The sequence below is a fragment of the Convolutriloba macropyga genome, chromosome 1 (genome assembly GCF_964194025.1).
Source record: "Convolutriloba macropyga chromosome 1, txConMacr16.3, whole genome shotgun sequence".
Classification (NCBI taxonomy): domain Eukaryota; kingdom Metazoa; phylum Xenacoelomorpha; order Acoela; family Convolutidae; genus Convolutriloba; species Convolutriloba macropyga.
The window spans coordinates 344899-363958 of NC_134468.1; the positions used below are offsets into that span (position 1 = coordinate 344899).

The 19060-nt window shown below is 34.9% G+C and overlaps 1 protein-coding gene across 1 annotated transcript; it reads left to right on the top strand.

Annotated features, from left to right (window-relative positions):
* The first annotated feature begins 590 nt into the window (after window positions 1–590).
* On the top strand, window positions 591–17947 carry LOC142354277 (chromodomain-helicase-DNA-binding protein 1-like). The gene is made up of 2 exons (XM_075406580.1): window positions 591–1049; window positions 14923–17947. Exons 1-2 carry the CDS (start codon window positions 936–938, stop codon window positions 17716–17718), a joined length of 2910 nt encoding a protein of 969 aa, XP_075262695.1. The 5' UTR covers window positions 591–935; the 3' UTR covers window positions 17719–17947.
* The last annotated feature ends 1113 nt before the right edge of the window (window positions 17948–19060 follow it).

Here is a 19060-nt window from a genome sequence, read left to right on the forward strand (position 1 = left end):
AACAAAATTACTTTACAGAAATTATACTGGAATTTCACAAATCATTATGTGGAAGAGAACAAATGCTTATGGAGAGTGATTTGCAGATGTGGACTACGCACGAAAACAAGTTTTGCTCTTCTGCGCAGCGCTATCATATGCCTCAGAGGGTCTGTGGTTCCAAACGCCCGACCGACATTGATAGGTCTTGCAGTGCCATAGTGCGGGAGAAGAGATTATGTTCATAGCAAATTAGGTTATAGAGGAATTCAGTTCTTTTGACGCAGCTCTAAAAGAGTTAGAGTGCCTTGTCTTTGAAATTGTATACGATGCAGTGATGTTTGTTTAAATTTCGGATCTTTTCCGTCTGTGCCAACCCCCCCCAGCTTAGTGGGCGAATATTATTTGCACCCCCCCCCCCCCCCCAGACGCACGTGCAATATTTTTACATAGTGATGTACTATGTAATGGCACGTGCTCTGTAACGGGGGGGGGGGGGGGGCATAACGTACTGGAAGGCACAAACGGAACGGAAAAGATCCTAAATTTCTCATGACGCAGCTCTAAAAGAGCTATAGTGCCTTGTCTTTAAAATAATAAGATGCAGTGATGTCTCTTATCGGGTGATCACTACTCATCCATTGGTTTGTCCTACGCGGCTTAAGGACAAACCCACTTTATTTTGTAATTTAGAAAAAAACTGCAGATCTACGAAGCTGTTTTTCTGATCTGCCAGCTATCTTTGAATTAGATTATTCAAGAGAGATTGAACAAAATAAACCAGTTGTGTATATAGCGCCTCCTCCCAATCCCTCTCCTATATGGGCCAGAGCTATCGAGGAATGCGAAATTGCCATAGTTTTTGAGTCTCATAGTCACTTGTCAACTGAGCGTAACATGCCTTAAAACGAATCCATGGGTTACTGTCAAGTTTCAGATTTAATTATTATCTCAGCATGCGTTCTTTGAAAGATTACCAGATCACGGGTGTGGGCTGGTTGCTGCGGAAGTATCAGGCAGGAGAGGGGGCTATTTTGGCGGACGAAATGGGACTTGGTAAGACGTTTCAAGTAAGTTCATAGAAGTGAAGCAATTTCTTTAACCCACTGATAAAAGGCTGCCTTGAGATAAGTAGTGAATACTCGGGGTCAATATTTTACCGAAAAGTAATTAAAAAATTGCTGTATTTTAAACGGAAAAACAACAGTTCTTACAAAAATCCCCGCTTTATCTCAGATTCCAATCCAAGTATTTGGGGGCACTAATGTTTCCACCCGCACCAGTCTTCTGCGTTTGATTGGTTTATTCAGAAGTAATATTTGTGTCACTTATTGCGTATAGACTAAGAACCGCAGTTGTCAGCTTAAGTGATAAAAATCAAAATTTCATCGCTAAAAATCAAATTCTTACAAATTCCCCGCAAGTTATTTGCTCTATTTTAAGCGCTGAGCTTTTATTTTCACCGCAATTAATGCAAAAAACTGCAATTCGAATAGCCATTCACCGCGCTTCTTACATTCTTGAAAGCGATTTATAGCGTCGAAATCTCGACAAGGTCTACGACTATCACGAAACTAAAGAAAATAATACCTGCAACGCATTATTGATTTTGAGAAAGCATATTTGTCCTTTTGCGACATCCGAGGTCCTAGGACACTGAGGTGGCTCGAAGGTGGACACAGGTGGCGTGCATTTCTAAAACAAAAAACTTTAGATTTCACTTTGCAACGGAAAAAGACTGTCATGATGCAATTAAAGCACTGGGAAGAACTAAATCAATCGGACCATCGCTCATTCCAGCATGGGCTATTAAAGACTCAAGTTCTGTAATTGTTCCTCATCTAAATTTTCTTGTGAACTATTGCATCAGAATATCTTGCTTTCCTAATGAACTTAAACAAGCTCACTGTACAAGAAAGATGACCCTGAAGAACCTAATAACTTTCGCCCAATCTCCATCACCTGTGACTATCCGTGCCTAAGATTATTGAAACCATCTTGAAGAATCATATTTGTCAGTACCTTCACAACAACAACTTACTATGTAAAAATCAAAATGGTTTCAGGAGAAAATTCTCAACAATCGATTTCCTAATATTTTGCACAGAATTCATCAAAAGCAAAACTGACGTTGGCAATTTGTCACAGCAGCTTTCCTTGATTTTTCAAAAGCTTTTGACTCAATCAATTGCGAAATTTTGGATATCAGGTTGGACAACTTCGGTTTTGATGAAAGATCAAAAAATCCCATCAGAAAGTTATAGCCCAAAATGTTTCATTTTTCGTGTTTGTCTTTTTTCATTTTTTTTGTTGTACCAGTCTGAAGTTGATGCTGGGTAAGGTTGATAAATGTCTTTTGCAAGACTAAATAACCATTTTAAGAGCTATATGTTTATGTACTCCAAACAAAGACTCAATTTATACTAATTTTCAATTTCTTTCACTAAAATTTTTTGTCATTTTCAGAGCCAGGTTTCATGGAAACCCGTCTAGGGTTTGATTTTAGTTTACTGCGTAATTCCTCGTGGTAATTGAATGGTTTTCAACATTTTAACATCACGAAATTTACCATTTTTTTAAAAATAAAACTTGCATTTTTTTAACAGCCGCACAGCGATAGCGGGGGCTATTATTGGCCTTCTCTTGTTTTTTTTTTAATTTCGTTACATATGAGGTCACAGCCACATCAAATCTGGTTTTGTTCATTCGTTCATGCAATTTCAACTGAAGTGCGTGCGTGACGTCATTTTTCGCTCTTATTGGAGCGAGTTTTTTGTTCATTTGCGTGATTAAGTTTTTGATCACATTTGACTTGCCTGACTCACAAAAATGACTTCCTCACTTAGAAATTGACTTTTATTTACTTTATTTCAAACATAAGGTTAAATGGGTGTGTCATGGAAGCTCCTAAAAAAATTTACTGGCCATGCAGTAGTTTTCAACTGTTTAATATCATAAATTTAGCCAATTTTTCTTTATAAGACTAACAATTTTCAAGTTTTTTTCACAAAATTTTTTGTCGTTTTTTGGGTTTTTCCAGCCTCAAGAGCAAAGAAACCTCTAAGGTTTGATAATAGGTTACTGCATAGTTTCTGGATCTAATGTAATGTTTTTCAAGATATTAACATTAGGAACTTAAGCTTTTTTTTTTACGAAACTTGCATTTTTTAAAATTTTTTTTGAACATTTATTGAGGTTGTTCCTGCCCCAAGGGCTAGAAAACCTCCTTAAAGGTTTTATATTAAGCTTCTTAAAAGTTTTTTGCTGGCCATGTAGTTAAACTGTTTTATATCACAAATTTTAGCATTTTGATAAAACTAGCAATTTTCAAGTTTTTTAAAATTTGTTATTTTTTGGGATTCGCCAGCCTCAAAAGCAGGGAAACGTCCTTAAAGGTTTGATGAAAGTTTATTGCATAGTTTTTGGATGCAATGGAATGTTTTTCAAGATATTAACATTACAAATTTTATCTTTTTTTTTTTACTAAACTTGCATTTTCAATTTTTTTGAACATTTGTTAAAGTTGTTCCAGCCCCAAGGGCTAGAAAATCTCCTTAGGGGTTTGATATTAAGCTTCTGAAAAGATTTACTGGCCATGGAGTAGTTTAAACTGTTTTATATCACAAATTTTACCATTTTTTAAAATAAAACTAGCAATTTTCAAGTTTTTTTTCGTCCTTTTTTGGGTTTCTCCAGCCTCAAGAGCAAAGAAGCCTCCTCTAAGTAACCCTAACGATATCAAGGCTAGAGGACGAAAAGTTGCAGAGTCGAATCTCATCATGGAAAATTTTTCCAGCTTTCTCTGGCTCTGTCGGTTAGGGTTTGTTTTCTCGTTCTTGCTTGCGGATTTTTCTCTCACACTTTCTCTTTCCTTAACTCTTTTGTTTTTGCCGCTCATCAGCAGCTGTTATGTGGCATGATGTCATTGTCTATTACCCTTACCTCACGCCCCTTCAATCAAGCTAAAGCTAGCCTCACTAAACAGTGGCCAGGAACTGACAAAGTCAACCGCTCACCGGTCATTTTGAGAGAAAATCGCCCGACGTTAGTCGGTTATGCTTTGAAGTTTTCGAAAAATTGTTATGTTTCTAGTTTATAGATCTTTATGAGCCGGTGAAACTTTTCATGGCTTGAAATGGGATTTTGGATAGTCTCTTGAGATGATGAAGTGATTCTTAAGATAGAAACATGAATTTTATCAAGATTCTATTAGAATTTCCAGTTGATTTAATAATTTTTGATTATTTTTGTCCGCGAGTTTAACGATCAATACTGGCCAACAAAACTTTTTCAGTCCTGCAGATGGGTTACACGACAGAACTCCAGGGACAAAAAAATGGTTTTGATTTCTTTTTTCAATGCGAAATGTGGAAACTTGAATTTTGATTTTTCGGTATTCTATATGATTTAATTTCTAACAAGTCTCGAAAACTAGAAGTTGCAGAGTCGAATCTCATCATTGAAAATATTCCTGGCTCTCTCTCCCTCGCTCTCTCTCTCTCTCTCTCTCTCTCTCTCTCTCTCTGTGTGTGTGTGTGTGTGTGTGTGTTGGTTGAGGTTTCTTTCCCTTTCTCGTTGACTTTTTATCTCTCGCACGCTATTTTTCTCTCTCTCTCTTTTCTTAACTCTTTTGTTGGTGCCGCGCATCAGCTGCTGTTATGTTGCGTGATGTCTTCATCCATTAGCTTCAAAAACGCTGAATTTTTTATAAAATCGTTTTTATCATAAATGACTTTACTAGCACTTTACTAGTAGATCCCCTTTGCCTCCCCCTTCTGCTGCGCTCACCTCACGCCCCTCATTTAAGCTAAAGCTAACCTCACTAACCCGTGATTAGCTACTGACAGAGCCAACCGCTCGCCGTTCGTTTGAGAGCAGTTCGCCAGACGTTAGTCAGTTATGTTTAAACATTTGAGTCTTTCTTTTGAAAATTCGGTTATCGGATGTTGCGGAAATGTTTGGCGTTTAATTTGTACATATTTCTGCTTTGTGTCAGCAGCTTAGTTAGTGTGTATTAATTGCAAACCCCCAGATTGCGTGCCATTTTTTTACCTAATGTAAAAGCGCGTGCTATGTTTCCGGGGGAGGGAGGGGAGAGAGAAGGTACAAGAAGTCACAAGCGGGAAATCTTATTTTGTTGTGGACCTGTGCGCCGAGAATTTCACTACAAAGAGAAGTTTTTACTAATTTTTCTTTTTTCGAATAGAATTCAACAATTTCCTCCCAAGATTTGGCCAATTTAGCCTATATTTTTTTTTATCAAGTTTAACTACAATTTTGTATAAAATCAATCATTTACAACTGCTAGCGTTTCTTTTCGAGTGTCTTCGAAAAAGTAGTGTTTCATTGCTCTGTAAATGTCTCCAAATAGTACAGGTTTACGAAAAAAATTGTTTTTTATTTACTGCAAAGTGCAGTTTGTTTCGATCCTTGTTTATATCTTAATAAACAGGGAGAAAATTGTCTTGATCTGTCCCTTAAAGGTTTACTGTTAAAAATCTTACAAATTTCAGGTTTAAGTGATAGCATGCACTTTATACTCATCTACAGTTGACACCACCAACCAACGATGACTAATTCTGCCTTTTCTACTTTTTTGGACTTGACTGAGATTTGAAGAAGAAATCATATACATTTTTTTTGCCGTTTTTAAAATTTTGATCACATTTTATGATACTAATATTTTCATCTCTGTGAATTCAATAAAACAGCAACGAACATGAGTTGTTAAGAGCGGCTTAACGTTCTCAGTCAGTTTAAATTGAGTTCCAATTTTATATAATTTAGATTGTTTTTGGATGCAACCTTTTTAAAGAAGACTTTGTTCATAATTTTTTGATGTTTTTATCAGGTTAATTGGAAGTCAAATATATAAGGGCACATCAAGTAGCAGTAGCAGAACGATGGCGACACAATGGAACACTAAGGCATCACAGGCTACGAAAACATTAGTGTGCAGTGCGCGGACGGCTGTTTCTCAGATAAGAGAAACCGAATTTTTGCTGAGAAATTCAGTTCTTGTAAGAGAAGTCAGTTTTTGTAAGGATTTCAGTTGTAAGAGAAAATCATTTTTTGTGAGAGAAAATTAATTTTTTGTAAGGATTTGTGCTAAGAGAAAATCAATTTTCGTAAGAGACTTTTTCTTGACCTGCCGTGATTTGACTGCTGCTTTTGTTGTATCCCTTTTCCATATTAAATTTCCTTACGACTGTTGAAAAGCAACAAGTTAAATCCATTAGTGCTTCATCTGTGTGAATCCTTTTTGTTAGAATGGTAATTTTTGGACTTTGAAAATAATTGTTTTTTAAAAAATGTTGGCATTTTCATTTCCAGTTCTATTCATAGTTTTTTTTTGTCAGTTTGCCTGATTATCATTAATGGTGGCAATTTATATTGAGCAGAGTCAGTTTTTAGTGCAATAAATATTATACCTAATCACGGAAATGACGTGCTTAGAAACGATGTGTTTTTCAAAACAGCGCAATTTACGTTTTTAAATTTTGTTCTGGAATGACGTTTCTACATTGTTCTGTTTCCTTCCTGTTGTTGACAGTTTTATTTAGCTTCCAACTGAAGCAGTCTGAAACAATTCGGATTTCAACGGGTCCATCTCTCATATATATATATATATATATATATCCTTTTGAACCTTCTCGTACGTAGCTGATTGTTCTCCGATATAATATTTTTTTGTGAATTTGAGAATGTGAATTTATTTAGTTTTGATGCTCATATAATTATGTATTCTTTCTCCTAGTGTCAGAACCAAAACTACAGCATAAAACTATACTATTTGTTATCGTGCCTCAGAGAGCTTTTCAATTTAAATTTGCAGGTTTATTATTTTACCACATATTTCTTCTGATTCAGTGTTGTCACATAGAAAAACGTCTCAAGATGTGAAGGAGTAAGCTGAGCTATCTTATTTAAATCCTATGTTTTTTTACTGTTACTTTGTTCTAATTTAGTTTTTATGCCTTATATTTTTATTTTGGTTCTTCTCAAAGCTATAAAAAATAGCAGTTTTGGAATAAATAAAACGTCACCTTTTTTGGAAAACCTAATCACATTTGCTAATTTGACTGCTGCTTTTTACTGCTGCTTTTGTTGACTGCTGCTTTTGTTGTATCCCTTTTCCATATTAAATTTCCTTACGACTGTTGAAAAGCAACAAGTTAAATCCATTAGTGCTTCATCTGTGTGAATCCTTTTTGTTAGAATGGTAATTTTTGGACTTTGAAAATAATTGTTTTTTAAAAAATGTTGGCATTTTCATTTCCAGTTCTATTCATAGTTTTTTTTGTCAGTTTGCCTGATTATCATTAATGGTGGCAATTTATATTGAGCAGAGTCAGTTTTTAGTGCAATAAATATTATACCTAATCACGGAAATGACGTGCTTAGAAACGATGTGTTTTTCAAAACAGCGCAATTTACGTTTTTAAATTTTGTTCTGGAATGACGTTTCTTCATTGTTCTGTTTCCTTCCTGTTGTTGACAGTTTTATTTAGCTTCCAACTGAAGCAGTCTGAAACAATTCGGATTTCAACGGGTCCATCTCTCATATATATATATATATATATATATATATATATATCCTTTTGAACCTTCTCGTACGTAGCTGATGGTTCTCCGATATCATCTCTCTCATATATATATATATATATATATATATATATATATCCTTTTGAACCTTCTCGTACGTAGCTGATGGTTCTCCGATATGATATTTTTTGTGAATTTGAGAATGTGAATTTATTTAGTTTTGATGCTCATATAATTATGTATTCTTTCTCCTAGTGTCAGAACCAAAACTACAGCATAAAACTATACTATTTGTTATCGTGCCTCAGAGAGCTTTTCAATTTAAATTTGCAGGTTTATAATTTTACCACATATTTCTTCTGATTCAGTGTTGTCACATAGAAAAACGTCTCAAGATGTGAAGGAGTAAGCTGAGCTATCTTATTTAAATCCTATGTTTTTTTACTGTTACTTTGTTCTAATTTAGTTTTTATGCCTTATATTTTTATTTTGGTTCTTCTCAAAGCTATAAAAAATAGCAGTTTTGGAATAAATAAAACGTCACCTTTTTTGGAAAACCTAATCACATTTGCTAATTTGACTGCTGCTTTTTACTGCTGCTTTTGTTGACTGCTGCTTTTGTTGTATCCCTTTTCCATATTAAATTTCCTTACGACTGTTGAAAAGCAACAAGTTAAATCCATTAGTGCTTCATCTGTGTGAATCCTTTTTGTTAGAATGGTAATTTTTGGACTTTGAAAATAATTGTTTTTTAAAAAATGTTGGCATTTTCATTTCCAGTTCTATTCATAGTTTTTTTTGTCAGTTTGCCTGATTATCATTAATGGTGGCAATTTATATTGAGCAGAGTCAGTTTTTAGTGCAATAAATATTATACCTAATCACGGAAATGACGTGCTTAGAAACGATGTGTTTTTCAAAACAGCGCAATTTACGTTTTTAAATTTTGTTCTGGAATGACGTTTCTTCATTGTTCTGTTTCCTTCCTGTTGTTGACAGTTTTATTTAGCTTCCAACTGAAGCAGTCTGAAACAATTCGGATTTCAACGGGTCCATCTCTCATATATATATATATATATATATATATATATATATATCCTTTTGAACCTTCTCGTACGTAGCTGATGGTTCTCCGATATCATCTCTCATATATATATATATATATATATATATATATATATATATATATATATCCTTTTGAACCTTCTCGTACGTAGCTGATGGTTCTCCGATATGATATTTTTTGTGAATTTGAGAATGTGAATTTATTTAGTTTTGATGCTCATATAATTATGTATTCTTTCTCCTAGTGTCAGAACCAAAACTACAGCATAAAACTATACTATTTGTTATCGTGCCTCAGAGAGCTTTTCAATTTAAATTTGCAGGTTTATAATTTTACCACATATTTCTTCTGATTCAGTGTTGTCACATAGAAAAACGTCTCAAGATGTGAAGGAGTAAGCTGAGCTATCTTATTTAAATCCTATGTTTTTTTACTGTTACTTTGTTCTAATTTAGTTTTTATGCCTTATATTTTTATTTTGGTTCTTTTCAAAGCTATAAAAAATAGCAGTTTTGGAATAAATAAAACGTCACCTTTTTTGGAAAACCTAATCACATTTGCTAATTTCGCGAGACCTCCAGCTCTCCACAGTTTTTGTCCAACTATCAGTTCTTTCTCAATTGTGTAACACTCTGCTTTATTTTTAGCAGAACATTTCAGTAGTCATGAAAACAATTAGTTTGTCCGAGTTGAGTTTCCTTTGTTGTTTTGAATTTGATGCCCTTAATGTCCTAGGTTTATGGATTGATTGATTGATTTGTTTTACCCAATTTTGCTGCTTGTTGGTACATCCAATTTTTTCATTTTGACCTCTACATGCTGCTTTCTTTCGTTTTACCAAAACAACGTTTGGAGATGCTTGTTGAACATAGACTTGAGAAAACTTGAGACAGTTTTTTCCCGTTTATTATGGGTGCCACAAAATCGAAATAAATGTGATATTTATTAAAAAAACGTTTGTTTCCATTTTTTTGCATTTCTAGAAAAAAAATTGTTACGGCACTGCTAGTAAAAGCTTAAGATGAGAAAGCATCCACTGAATACACTTGACGTGGAGATTGTGGTTCCCTAATGGTTTTTAGGTTTTGATTATCTAGATAAAACATGAAAACATTTTTTATTAAAACTGTTGTAACTTCTACAGCCACATTCACAATTGGTTTTTAACTAAAACGTTCGTGATGAGAAAATTACAGGGTACGAAAATTTTGAAGCTTAACGTTGAATCAGAAGTTATCAATTTGACTGTTGAATTTTAAAAAAATCTTTAATTCCTCGAAGTGCTCTAGATAAAAACCGATGAAGCTCAATCAAATTTGCGTATAATGCAAAGGAATTTAAACTTAAAGGGTTCGTGTTTGGTTACAACACGTTTTATGAAAACTTCAGCTAACTTTAACTTTTTTGCGGCAGCCTGATTAAAACGATGTGGGGTGCTAAAACAAACGTTTCTGAGATATCATATTCGATATATTTATACAGAACAAGCGAGCCTTCTTGTTGATAATATGATCAATTTTTGTGTCAAAATTGCCTCTTGTCGTTCCCAAAGCCCACACAAAAATTTTGTAAATATTTAAGTTTTGAAATTTTCCGGTAAATTGCTTTTCTGTCAGTTTGTCTTGACAAATATCTCAAACCAATTTTGTCTCCAAGAGGTTTTGAAAAGAATTACATTTTCTGGAGCGACAAAGACCAACTTTTATTGTCATAGGTGTTTCGCTCAATTATCAAAACTACTAATAGTGCTTTTTTAATCGTCTTTATTAAATTTTGTTTACTTTTTTGTGTCAGTTTTCAGCTATTTTTACAATTTTGCATTGTTTTAAGTTTTTCGGAATTTTTTGTATTCTTAAATCTTTGATAGCTTGGTCATTTGTGGAGTTTAGCATAGCGTCGAATTTTTGGGGGTTTCGTGGTTAAAATCAGTCGTTCTAGCACTTCTTGGTTATCTCTCAATTTGATTAGTATTGAATGTGAAGAGTTCTGTTCGAGACACATATTGAGTAAATTTGAGCAAATTTTGCCTACTGTCGGTTTTTAATTTTCTTTTGCCTATTTCTTCCAATTTATGGTTCTCATTTTTGTTTTTCTTGATCAGTTCTTGATTAGGAGCAATTTTATAGGCGTTGTTACATTGAAGTGACACTTTAAAGATAGACAGGCCAGGGCGCCTTTCACTGAGATAAGTGATACAAATTCTTACTTTTGTTCAGGTTCTTTCTCCTTTGCTTTTTTACTGTTTTTTAAGACATTTCTCTGGCAATTTCATCTAGCAGAAGATGTAATAAACAGTTATCTTCAAATATTGTTTGGGAGGTCTCATTTTATCGTCTCTAAAGAATTTTGTTTGAATTTCATTGACTTTTTTCATTTCTGCCTTGGTCAGCACGTGCGGCTTCTTCAAAGCAGTTGTTTACTCTAACTTAACTTTATATCGGATAATGGTGTTTGAATAAATTAAGTGCTCGAGTTTTGGACTTTTCATTGGGAACATCCAATTCTAACAGAGCTGCTTTATTTTTGCTTCCTGTGTCAGGAAAGTAATGCTCCTAGAAAATAACATGTCATTTTATCTGTCTCTGTTCTTTGCTTTGTCAATTCCAATGAATCACAAGGAGAACTATCGCTTCTATCATTTCGAGGGAATCTGCTGGTTATATTTGAAAAATGTCACATGATAGATGTTTTCATTATCCAAACCGCCAACTGGTAAAATTGAGGTCAGACATCTCGGAATTGTGACATTATACTGACTTATTTGTGGAAAAAGTATTATTCGGACAGCTGTCAAAGGAGTTGTCAAAAATCAGATCTGTCTAAAATCTGTCAAAAATTAGATCTGAGCTTCTGTTCAAGCATTTTTGTGTATTTTTAAAATTCCATAAAGAAAAAGAAATGGAAACGCCAATATTTTTGAGTTCAAATTTTCTAAGATCTTGAAGCTGTACCATATGGGTCCTGCTTTACCCATCCAGAGTTTGAGTTTCGGGTCCTCTCTATTTCATATGATGAAAAAAAGAAAACTAATCGTAACAAATGAATTAAACTTGTGACTCATCTAATTTTCATCTAAACATGAATGATATCGAATTTGTCTGCTTTCATAGCTAACATTATATCACTTGTCTTCTTAATAAGGTTTTTTTCAAATAAATATATTGCAGTCCACTTTTGATTAAGATTCACGTTAAATCATCTCTGGTCTTCATTAAAATTTTGGATATGAAACTAGGTAGCTGGATTGAAGTGCATTTTAAACAAATTTACATTTTTTGATGGTTTAAATTAGATTGAAATAAATATTTATGAAAATTTATCTGAAAATTTTCAAAAATTAGTGAATTGCTTCTGAGTTTCACAATAAAAAATTTTTGCAACGTGTGAAGTGCGGTTGAACGTTTGCTCCTTACTCGAAATAAAATTTAACTCTGTGGTGACAAAATGAAAAAAATGCTTATTTTTTGAGGAGAAATTTTGAGCAATTTTTAAAATCTTTTCTTACTGGAGCGACTGAAACTGATGAGAAGTCTAAAAATTGATCATACGTTCTCTAAGTAAATTAAAATTGCATAAACTGCAAACTTAACGTGTATGAATTGTGTACTTTTCTGGATTTTTTCCGTTTCTGTCCCCAGCTTACTTGGTGGGTATCATTTAAACCCCCAGACGCACGTACCATATTTTACTTAATGTTTTACTATGCAATGGTACTTGCGCTAAAGTGGGGTGCATAACATACTGGAGAGACCCAAAAGGACAAGATCCATCTTTCATATGTACCTCAGCGTATATGTAGCGTTGAAGGAAGAATTTTCAAAGTTCAAGCCTTGTTTCTTCCTTGGAATTTTGAATTCTTTTTACAGCTGCGAAGCTTTAAGCGGAGTGGAGCTATATTGTGGTGCTTTTGGTTTTTACAATCCAAGAATTGGATTGAGTTGGGGTTGTTTTTTTGCGACTCGAAGAGCAGTATTGGTGGAGCGTCTTTTTTTGGAGCGGACATCTTTGATTACATTCGGCTTTTTGAAAGCAATTTTGTTAATTAACGCCAACTTTTATTGTCATAGGGGTTTTGCACAGTTATCTTAACTGCTAGTAGTGCGTTTGGAAGTTTTTTGGTCATATGAAGCGATTTGTTTTGACTTTTGTGTCAGTTTTTAGCTATTTTTTCAATTTTGCCTTGGTTTAAATTTTTCAGAAATTTTTGTATACTTTAATTTTTGTCAGCTTGGTTATATGTGGAGTTCAGCATAGCGTTGAAATTTTTGGAGTTACGTGGTGAAAATCAGTTGTTCTGAGACATCCTGATTATCTTTCAATTTGATTAGTATTGACTGTGACGTGTTTAGTTAAAGACAGTTATTGAGTAAATTTGAACGAAATTTGCCTAATTTTTGTCGATTTTTAGATTTTTTGCCTGTTTTTTTCAATTTATAGTTCTCAATTTGATTTTTCTCTGGCAATTATTGGTTGGATGTCTGATCTAGCAGTTTTCTCTGAATGTTGTTTGGTAGGTCGCATTTAATCGTTTTGAGAGAATTTTAGATTTTTAGAGACTATTGATTTTTGATTTCTGGCTTCGCCAGCACGTGCGGCTTTTTTGAAGCACATTTTTCATTGAACTCAATTTTATCGAATAACGGTGTTTGTATCATTTAACTTCATAAGTATTAGTGCCATTGGACACCTTATTGATCATCTGATAAAAAATATTTGACTTATAGGCGCAATATTTACCCTGTTGGATCCTTTTTACAAGTTCTTCAAACCATTTTTAAGGCATTGAGCATATTCATTTTTGTTGGCCTGACTTTTGATTTTTGATTTAATGGATTTTAAATTTGAATTGTGTTTGCTAAAAAAATTGTACTTATAATCGAATTTTCGCCCATTTATGAATATTTTAAAGTTTTTGCCTATTTCTTCAGAAGTAGGCTTTTGGCAACAACTGTTCGTTATCCTTTTTTATCATAGAGCTGTTTTATAGGTATTACTACTAAGATTTGACAGTTCAAAGTTTTATAGAATGCATTTTTTTGCTGAAGAAAATTATATAAATTTATAACTTTCCGATTTTTTTGTTCGAAATTTTCAGAATAGTATTGTGTTTCTCCTAGTTTATCGATCTTTGTGAGCTAATGAAACTTTAAGTCTTGGTTTTGAGTTAGCCTCTGGAGAGAAGGAAATGATTCTGAAGGTAATGATATTACAAATTTTAGCAATTTTTCATTAAAATGTGCAATTGTTTTTAAATTTTTTGTCTTTGTCTACGCTTGTTGATCTTTACGTATTAATGAAACTTTTTTTGTTCTTGCAGATGGGTTACTTGACAGATTCCAAAGACAAAAAATTGGTTTTGAACTTTTTATTTTTGTGAAAGAAAAACTTCAACCTTGCAATTGTTAATTTTTGTGTCATTTCTCGGTTTTTTGGCCCATAAATTTCTTAGAAGGCTTGTGCGTGGGTTAATGAGTATATTTGAATGGTTCAAATTTGGCTCTCATGTTAATAGCTTCAAAAGTTTTGTGAATGATTTTATTTTTGTTTAATTTGTTTGATTATTTTAATTTCTCATTGTTTTTCTGTCTGGCATTCTTCGATTGATCTGCTGGTCAGTCACAGTAGTCCTAAATTCTTTGGATTGTATTTCAGGATTTGTCCTGCTATGTTTTTTGTTTCCTCGTCTGAAGCTCTTCATTTTACATTTGTTCATTCAGCAAAGCCGTCAAAATTTCTGAATTTCTTTCACTCACTAACGGTATTTGCTTGCGTGACGTCATTTCTCAGTCTCTGTAGCGAAGGTTTTTGGATCATCTGCGGGATTTAGGTTTTGATCATACGTGACCTCACTCAAATTGACTTTGGCACTTTCAAATTTAGGTTTAATTTGAATTCATTGAAGGTCAAAGGAACTCGTGCAATAAAGGCCCGTAATAAAAAGACTTCTGTGGAATGAATTTTAACTGGGTTTTTATTTTATCGCTGAATGTTTTTTACATAGCTTTTTGACTGGCGTCGATAACTTTTTCAAGTTATATCTGTATCTGTTTCTAACTAAATTATACTTCACGCAAGTCTATTGCGCAGCTATTCCGGCAGTCTGTCGGCTATGTTTAAGTTCGATTCAGTTCGATTCAATTTTTCGATAGCGTTTCATTGACACTAGTTTTATATACTCCCGCAAAATGTTCAGATCTGCCTTAATTGACTTAACAATAGTCAGGCTATGATCAAGCTCTCATCCAACAAATAATTTCTGAGTGCGGAGCAATCATGCAATCTTCAGGGTTGAAAGGTGTGTCTAACTCAATCATTGGCAGTTTTTTCTCCAGGTTGTGTCTTTTATCGATTCAATACTCACACATAGTAACCCAAATCTCCGATGCCTGGTTCTTTGTCCGTTATCTGTCCTTGAAACTTGGAAGGACGAAATTCAGTTCTCCGAGAACTTGAAATCAAGCTCAACAATTATTCATGGAACCAAAGAAGAACGATTAAATTGCTACGACGATTTATTAACTAAAAAGCCCTTGACAATAGTTACGAACTATGAAACATTGATCCACGATCGAGAATCGTTCCTTGGGTTGTCATTCGATTTGCTAATTGTTGACGAAGCACATCGTTTGAAGAACTCCAACGCCGTTTTATATCGCATCCTTTCAGAAGAAGTGAAAATTCAAACAACAGTTCTTTTAACTGGTACACCTATCCAAAATAACCTAACAGAGTTGTACAACTTGTTGTCTTTGATTGATCACAAAAGTTTTCAATCAGATGATATTAATACGTTTCTCAGGGAATATTCATCTAAAAATGGAAAGTCAAATGAAAAGCTTTTGAATGTGTTGAAACGTTATGTTCTTCGAAGAACGAAGAAAGACGTTTCAATAACGTTGCCTACAAAAACTGAAGTTTTGATTTATCACGGCCTAACGTCAATACAAAAGAAACTGTACAAATCTATACTTCTCAAGGACACGGAGACACTTTATTCATTGTCTAGCCAAAGCACAGCAATTGTTAAACGCACGTCCCTCAATAACATTCTAATCCAACTCAGGAAATGCTGCCTTCATCCATATCTATTTCAAGGAGTAGAGCCGGAACCATTCATGATTGGCGATCATCTTATTCTAGCCAGCCAAAAACTTGTTTTGCTTGATTTACTGCTGGAATATTTGCTGCCGTTGAAACACAAAGTGCTCATATTTTCCCAATTCACGACAATGCTTGATATTTTACAAGACTATCTTGAGTATAAACGCTTTGTTTACGAACGACTTGATGGTTCTTGCAGGAGCGAGGAACGGTTTTTGTCCATTAAAAATTTTAACAAAAATCAAACTACTGCAGTATTTTTGTTGAGCACGAAAGCTGGGGGTCAAGGTATTACGCTGACAAGCGCGGATACTGTCATTTTTTGCGATAGTGATTTCAACCCTCAAAATGACATTCAAGCGGCAGCTAGAGCTCATCGCATTGGTCAGGAGAGACCTGTAAAAGTAATCAAACTTGTGTGTCGCAATTCAGTTGAAGAAATAATTATATCACGCGCACAGAAGAAAGCACAGTTATCGCATGATGTTTTAGACACGGGTGATTTGCAAGGCAAAGACATGGCAAACGACGATCAGCCAAATGTTCCTACGGACATATCTGAAGTTGTAAAATTTGGCCTTGATGTTATTTTGAGCGACGTTGATTCCACAGATAACCTTAACGTCAATTTTGATCACATTTTAGGTATTACTGACTCTAAAGGCTGTTGGTCTGAAGACAGTTCAGTTGTCAGTGATAGTGAGAAAAGTTTAAAAGCTGAAGAGGAGACAGAAGTGATACCTGAAACAATTTATGATTTTGACGGGGAGAACTTCAAGACTAAAATGAAAGAGTCCAATTCCGCCCTGGACAACCTTGTGACGTCACTTCTCACTGAGATACCGAAAGCGGAGAGCTCAAATGCAGCTCCAAAAGGTAGACCGAAGCGAACGTTGACAGCTGAACAGATTGAAGCGCAATTGGAGGAGAGGATACGAAATGAAGCTAAGAGGGCAAAACTTCAAGAAGAGCAAAAGTTGGAGCGAGAAGAGAAACGGAAAAAGAAACTGGAAGCAATGTGGCAAGAATCAGGCTATGAGTCACTTAAATTAGTCGAATCTGAAGAACGAAGGGAACAAAATGGAGTCGAAGATGTTCCCGAAACTGAAGATGAATCATCGACAATCCGTTTCGTGTCTGGTGACGCTACGAAGCCGGTTTCGGACAGTGGTGAAGTTTGTGTAATTATACATTGTGTTGACAATTCTGGAGGCTGGGGAGAAGGTGGCATGTTTTCAGCTTTGAATAACCTCGGGTCCTCTATCGGCGAGAGGTACGAATTGGCGGCTGATATGAAAGACTTAACTTTCGGTGATACTCACTTAATTAAACTAAGCAAAACTAATATCTGTGTTGCTCTAATCGTTGCGCAAAAACGAAGCTCAAAAGGTACGATATCTGATATTGACAACACAGTTTTGGACAAGTCATTTAAACTTATTGCCCAATTTGCGAAGAAGGAAAGCAATGAAGGGAAAATTGTGGGAATCCATTCGCCTCGATTAGGTCATTCTATGAAAACTTTCAACTGGTACTGTGCCGAGAGGCTAATGAGAAAACATTTTGTGAGCAAAGGGCTGAAGACGTGTGTCTACTACTATTCCAGGTCAAGAATATCAAGGAATCATTCTCTACGAGAAGTTAATGGTACAAGCCAAACATCGTCAAATACATCTCAAGTTAATACTTCAGGAGCACATGAGATTAACGAACGTAATGCAGATACAAGTGATCAGTATGTAAAATGTGACGATATCAACGATATTCAAACTACACTTCCGAATATATTCAATAATTTAAAATTTGAGATTTCATCGTGTGTAGCCAGTGATATGGCCTCCAAATTAGAACGGTATATAATTGCGTTTGATGGTGAAGTTGTAAGCGAAGATGATTCGGAATCTTCTGAGGAGGGCCTTGTGTATGTTGGTGAACAAAATGAGATTACAGATCGGAGTAATTCAAAGTTTTTGTCAGTACAACAGCTTGTCCGATGTATCAAACTAAAGTTACGCCCGAAGCTTTGAACAAATTAGTTTGTAAATAATGAGCTATTTTTGTCTATAGAATATTTTGATGTTAGAACTAAAAATATCAGATTAAAAAAAATGATTGTTGTGAAATAGTTTTAATTGCTGCAGCGAAAGCATGTTGAGTGAGTTTTTCATAGCTATTATCAATGTAATTTACGTTTATACAGAAGAGGATCCTCATGAGTGCGCTCACGCAGCTAATCAATTCACACTTTATTCTCAATGGTGTTTTGATGGACAAATAAAATGATGATATGAGCTTAGGTGTTTGTGGGGTAAAAAGTTCGAGAAATGCATATAGGAAAAAATGATGCTTCGTATATGAAAAAATGTTGAGCTCATGAAAGGAATGAAGAAAGACGATGATGATCGCTCTTCAGGGTGATTAGTGTAGTGTGTTAACTGTCTCAAGCAAATCTATTCTTCGAGAAGAGCCATTGGTTAGTTTTATTTTCTTGTACTGTATGTTATTACTTCTTGTTGTAGCGGCTTCACAGATCTGCGAATAGTTAGTAATGTCAGCGGAAGTTCGGCGCTTATTTGTCATTTTTAACTGGTCACCTAGTTCATTTAATTATTTTATTAAGTATAAATAAGAAGGTGCTTCCCTATCCACAAAATGGTGCGGCTACTTTTCTTAATCTCAGTTGTGGGTCATATGCAGTCCCTGGGTAATGGGGACCAGGGGGGCATCTTCATACTCGTTGGGAAGGTGGATAACTGTGCAGTGCGATCGTGTTTCACTGATGGTATTAAGTCCAGCCAGTTCGCTACCTGTACTGGTCGTTCTCACATAATTTATCCTGAGGTCCGTTGGCTTCTTAGCGCAATTGAAAATGTGGTTGTACCTCATGAGGTGTTTCACATTTTTTACAGCGGTTTTTAATGCTCTTACGAATCATACTCAAGTAGGAGTTGACCGGGGGCAGTGTCCTGTTCTCAATTTTGCCAGACGGATACGTTGGAGGGTCGATTACTGTGAGACATGGGTCTCTTATTAATTGCTCTCAAACGAAGTTTGTAGTTAACTACTCTCAAACGAAGTTTGTAGCAATTATAATAGTTCCGCGGTCTTTTTAATGCAATTTTTTGCTTGACCGATTTTTCGTCTGACCCCTTTTGACTTTTCGTCCTTAAAAACGGGATAGACTAAACAGGTAACGCTTGGGCATTAACGCTCAGGTAACGCTAGGGCATTAAGTTTTCTAAGAGCCCTACGCCTAAACGGTCTCTTAAGAATGCAATTCAGCCAAAACTGTTTTGCGGAGACAAATGGTGTGAAGGGGGTTCTTGATCTTGAAACTTGACGAAGTTAGATCCCCTTCTCAATTATCCC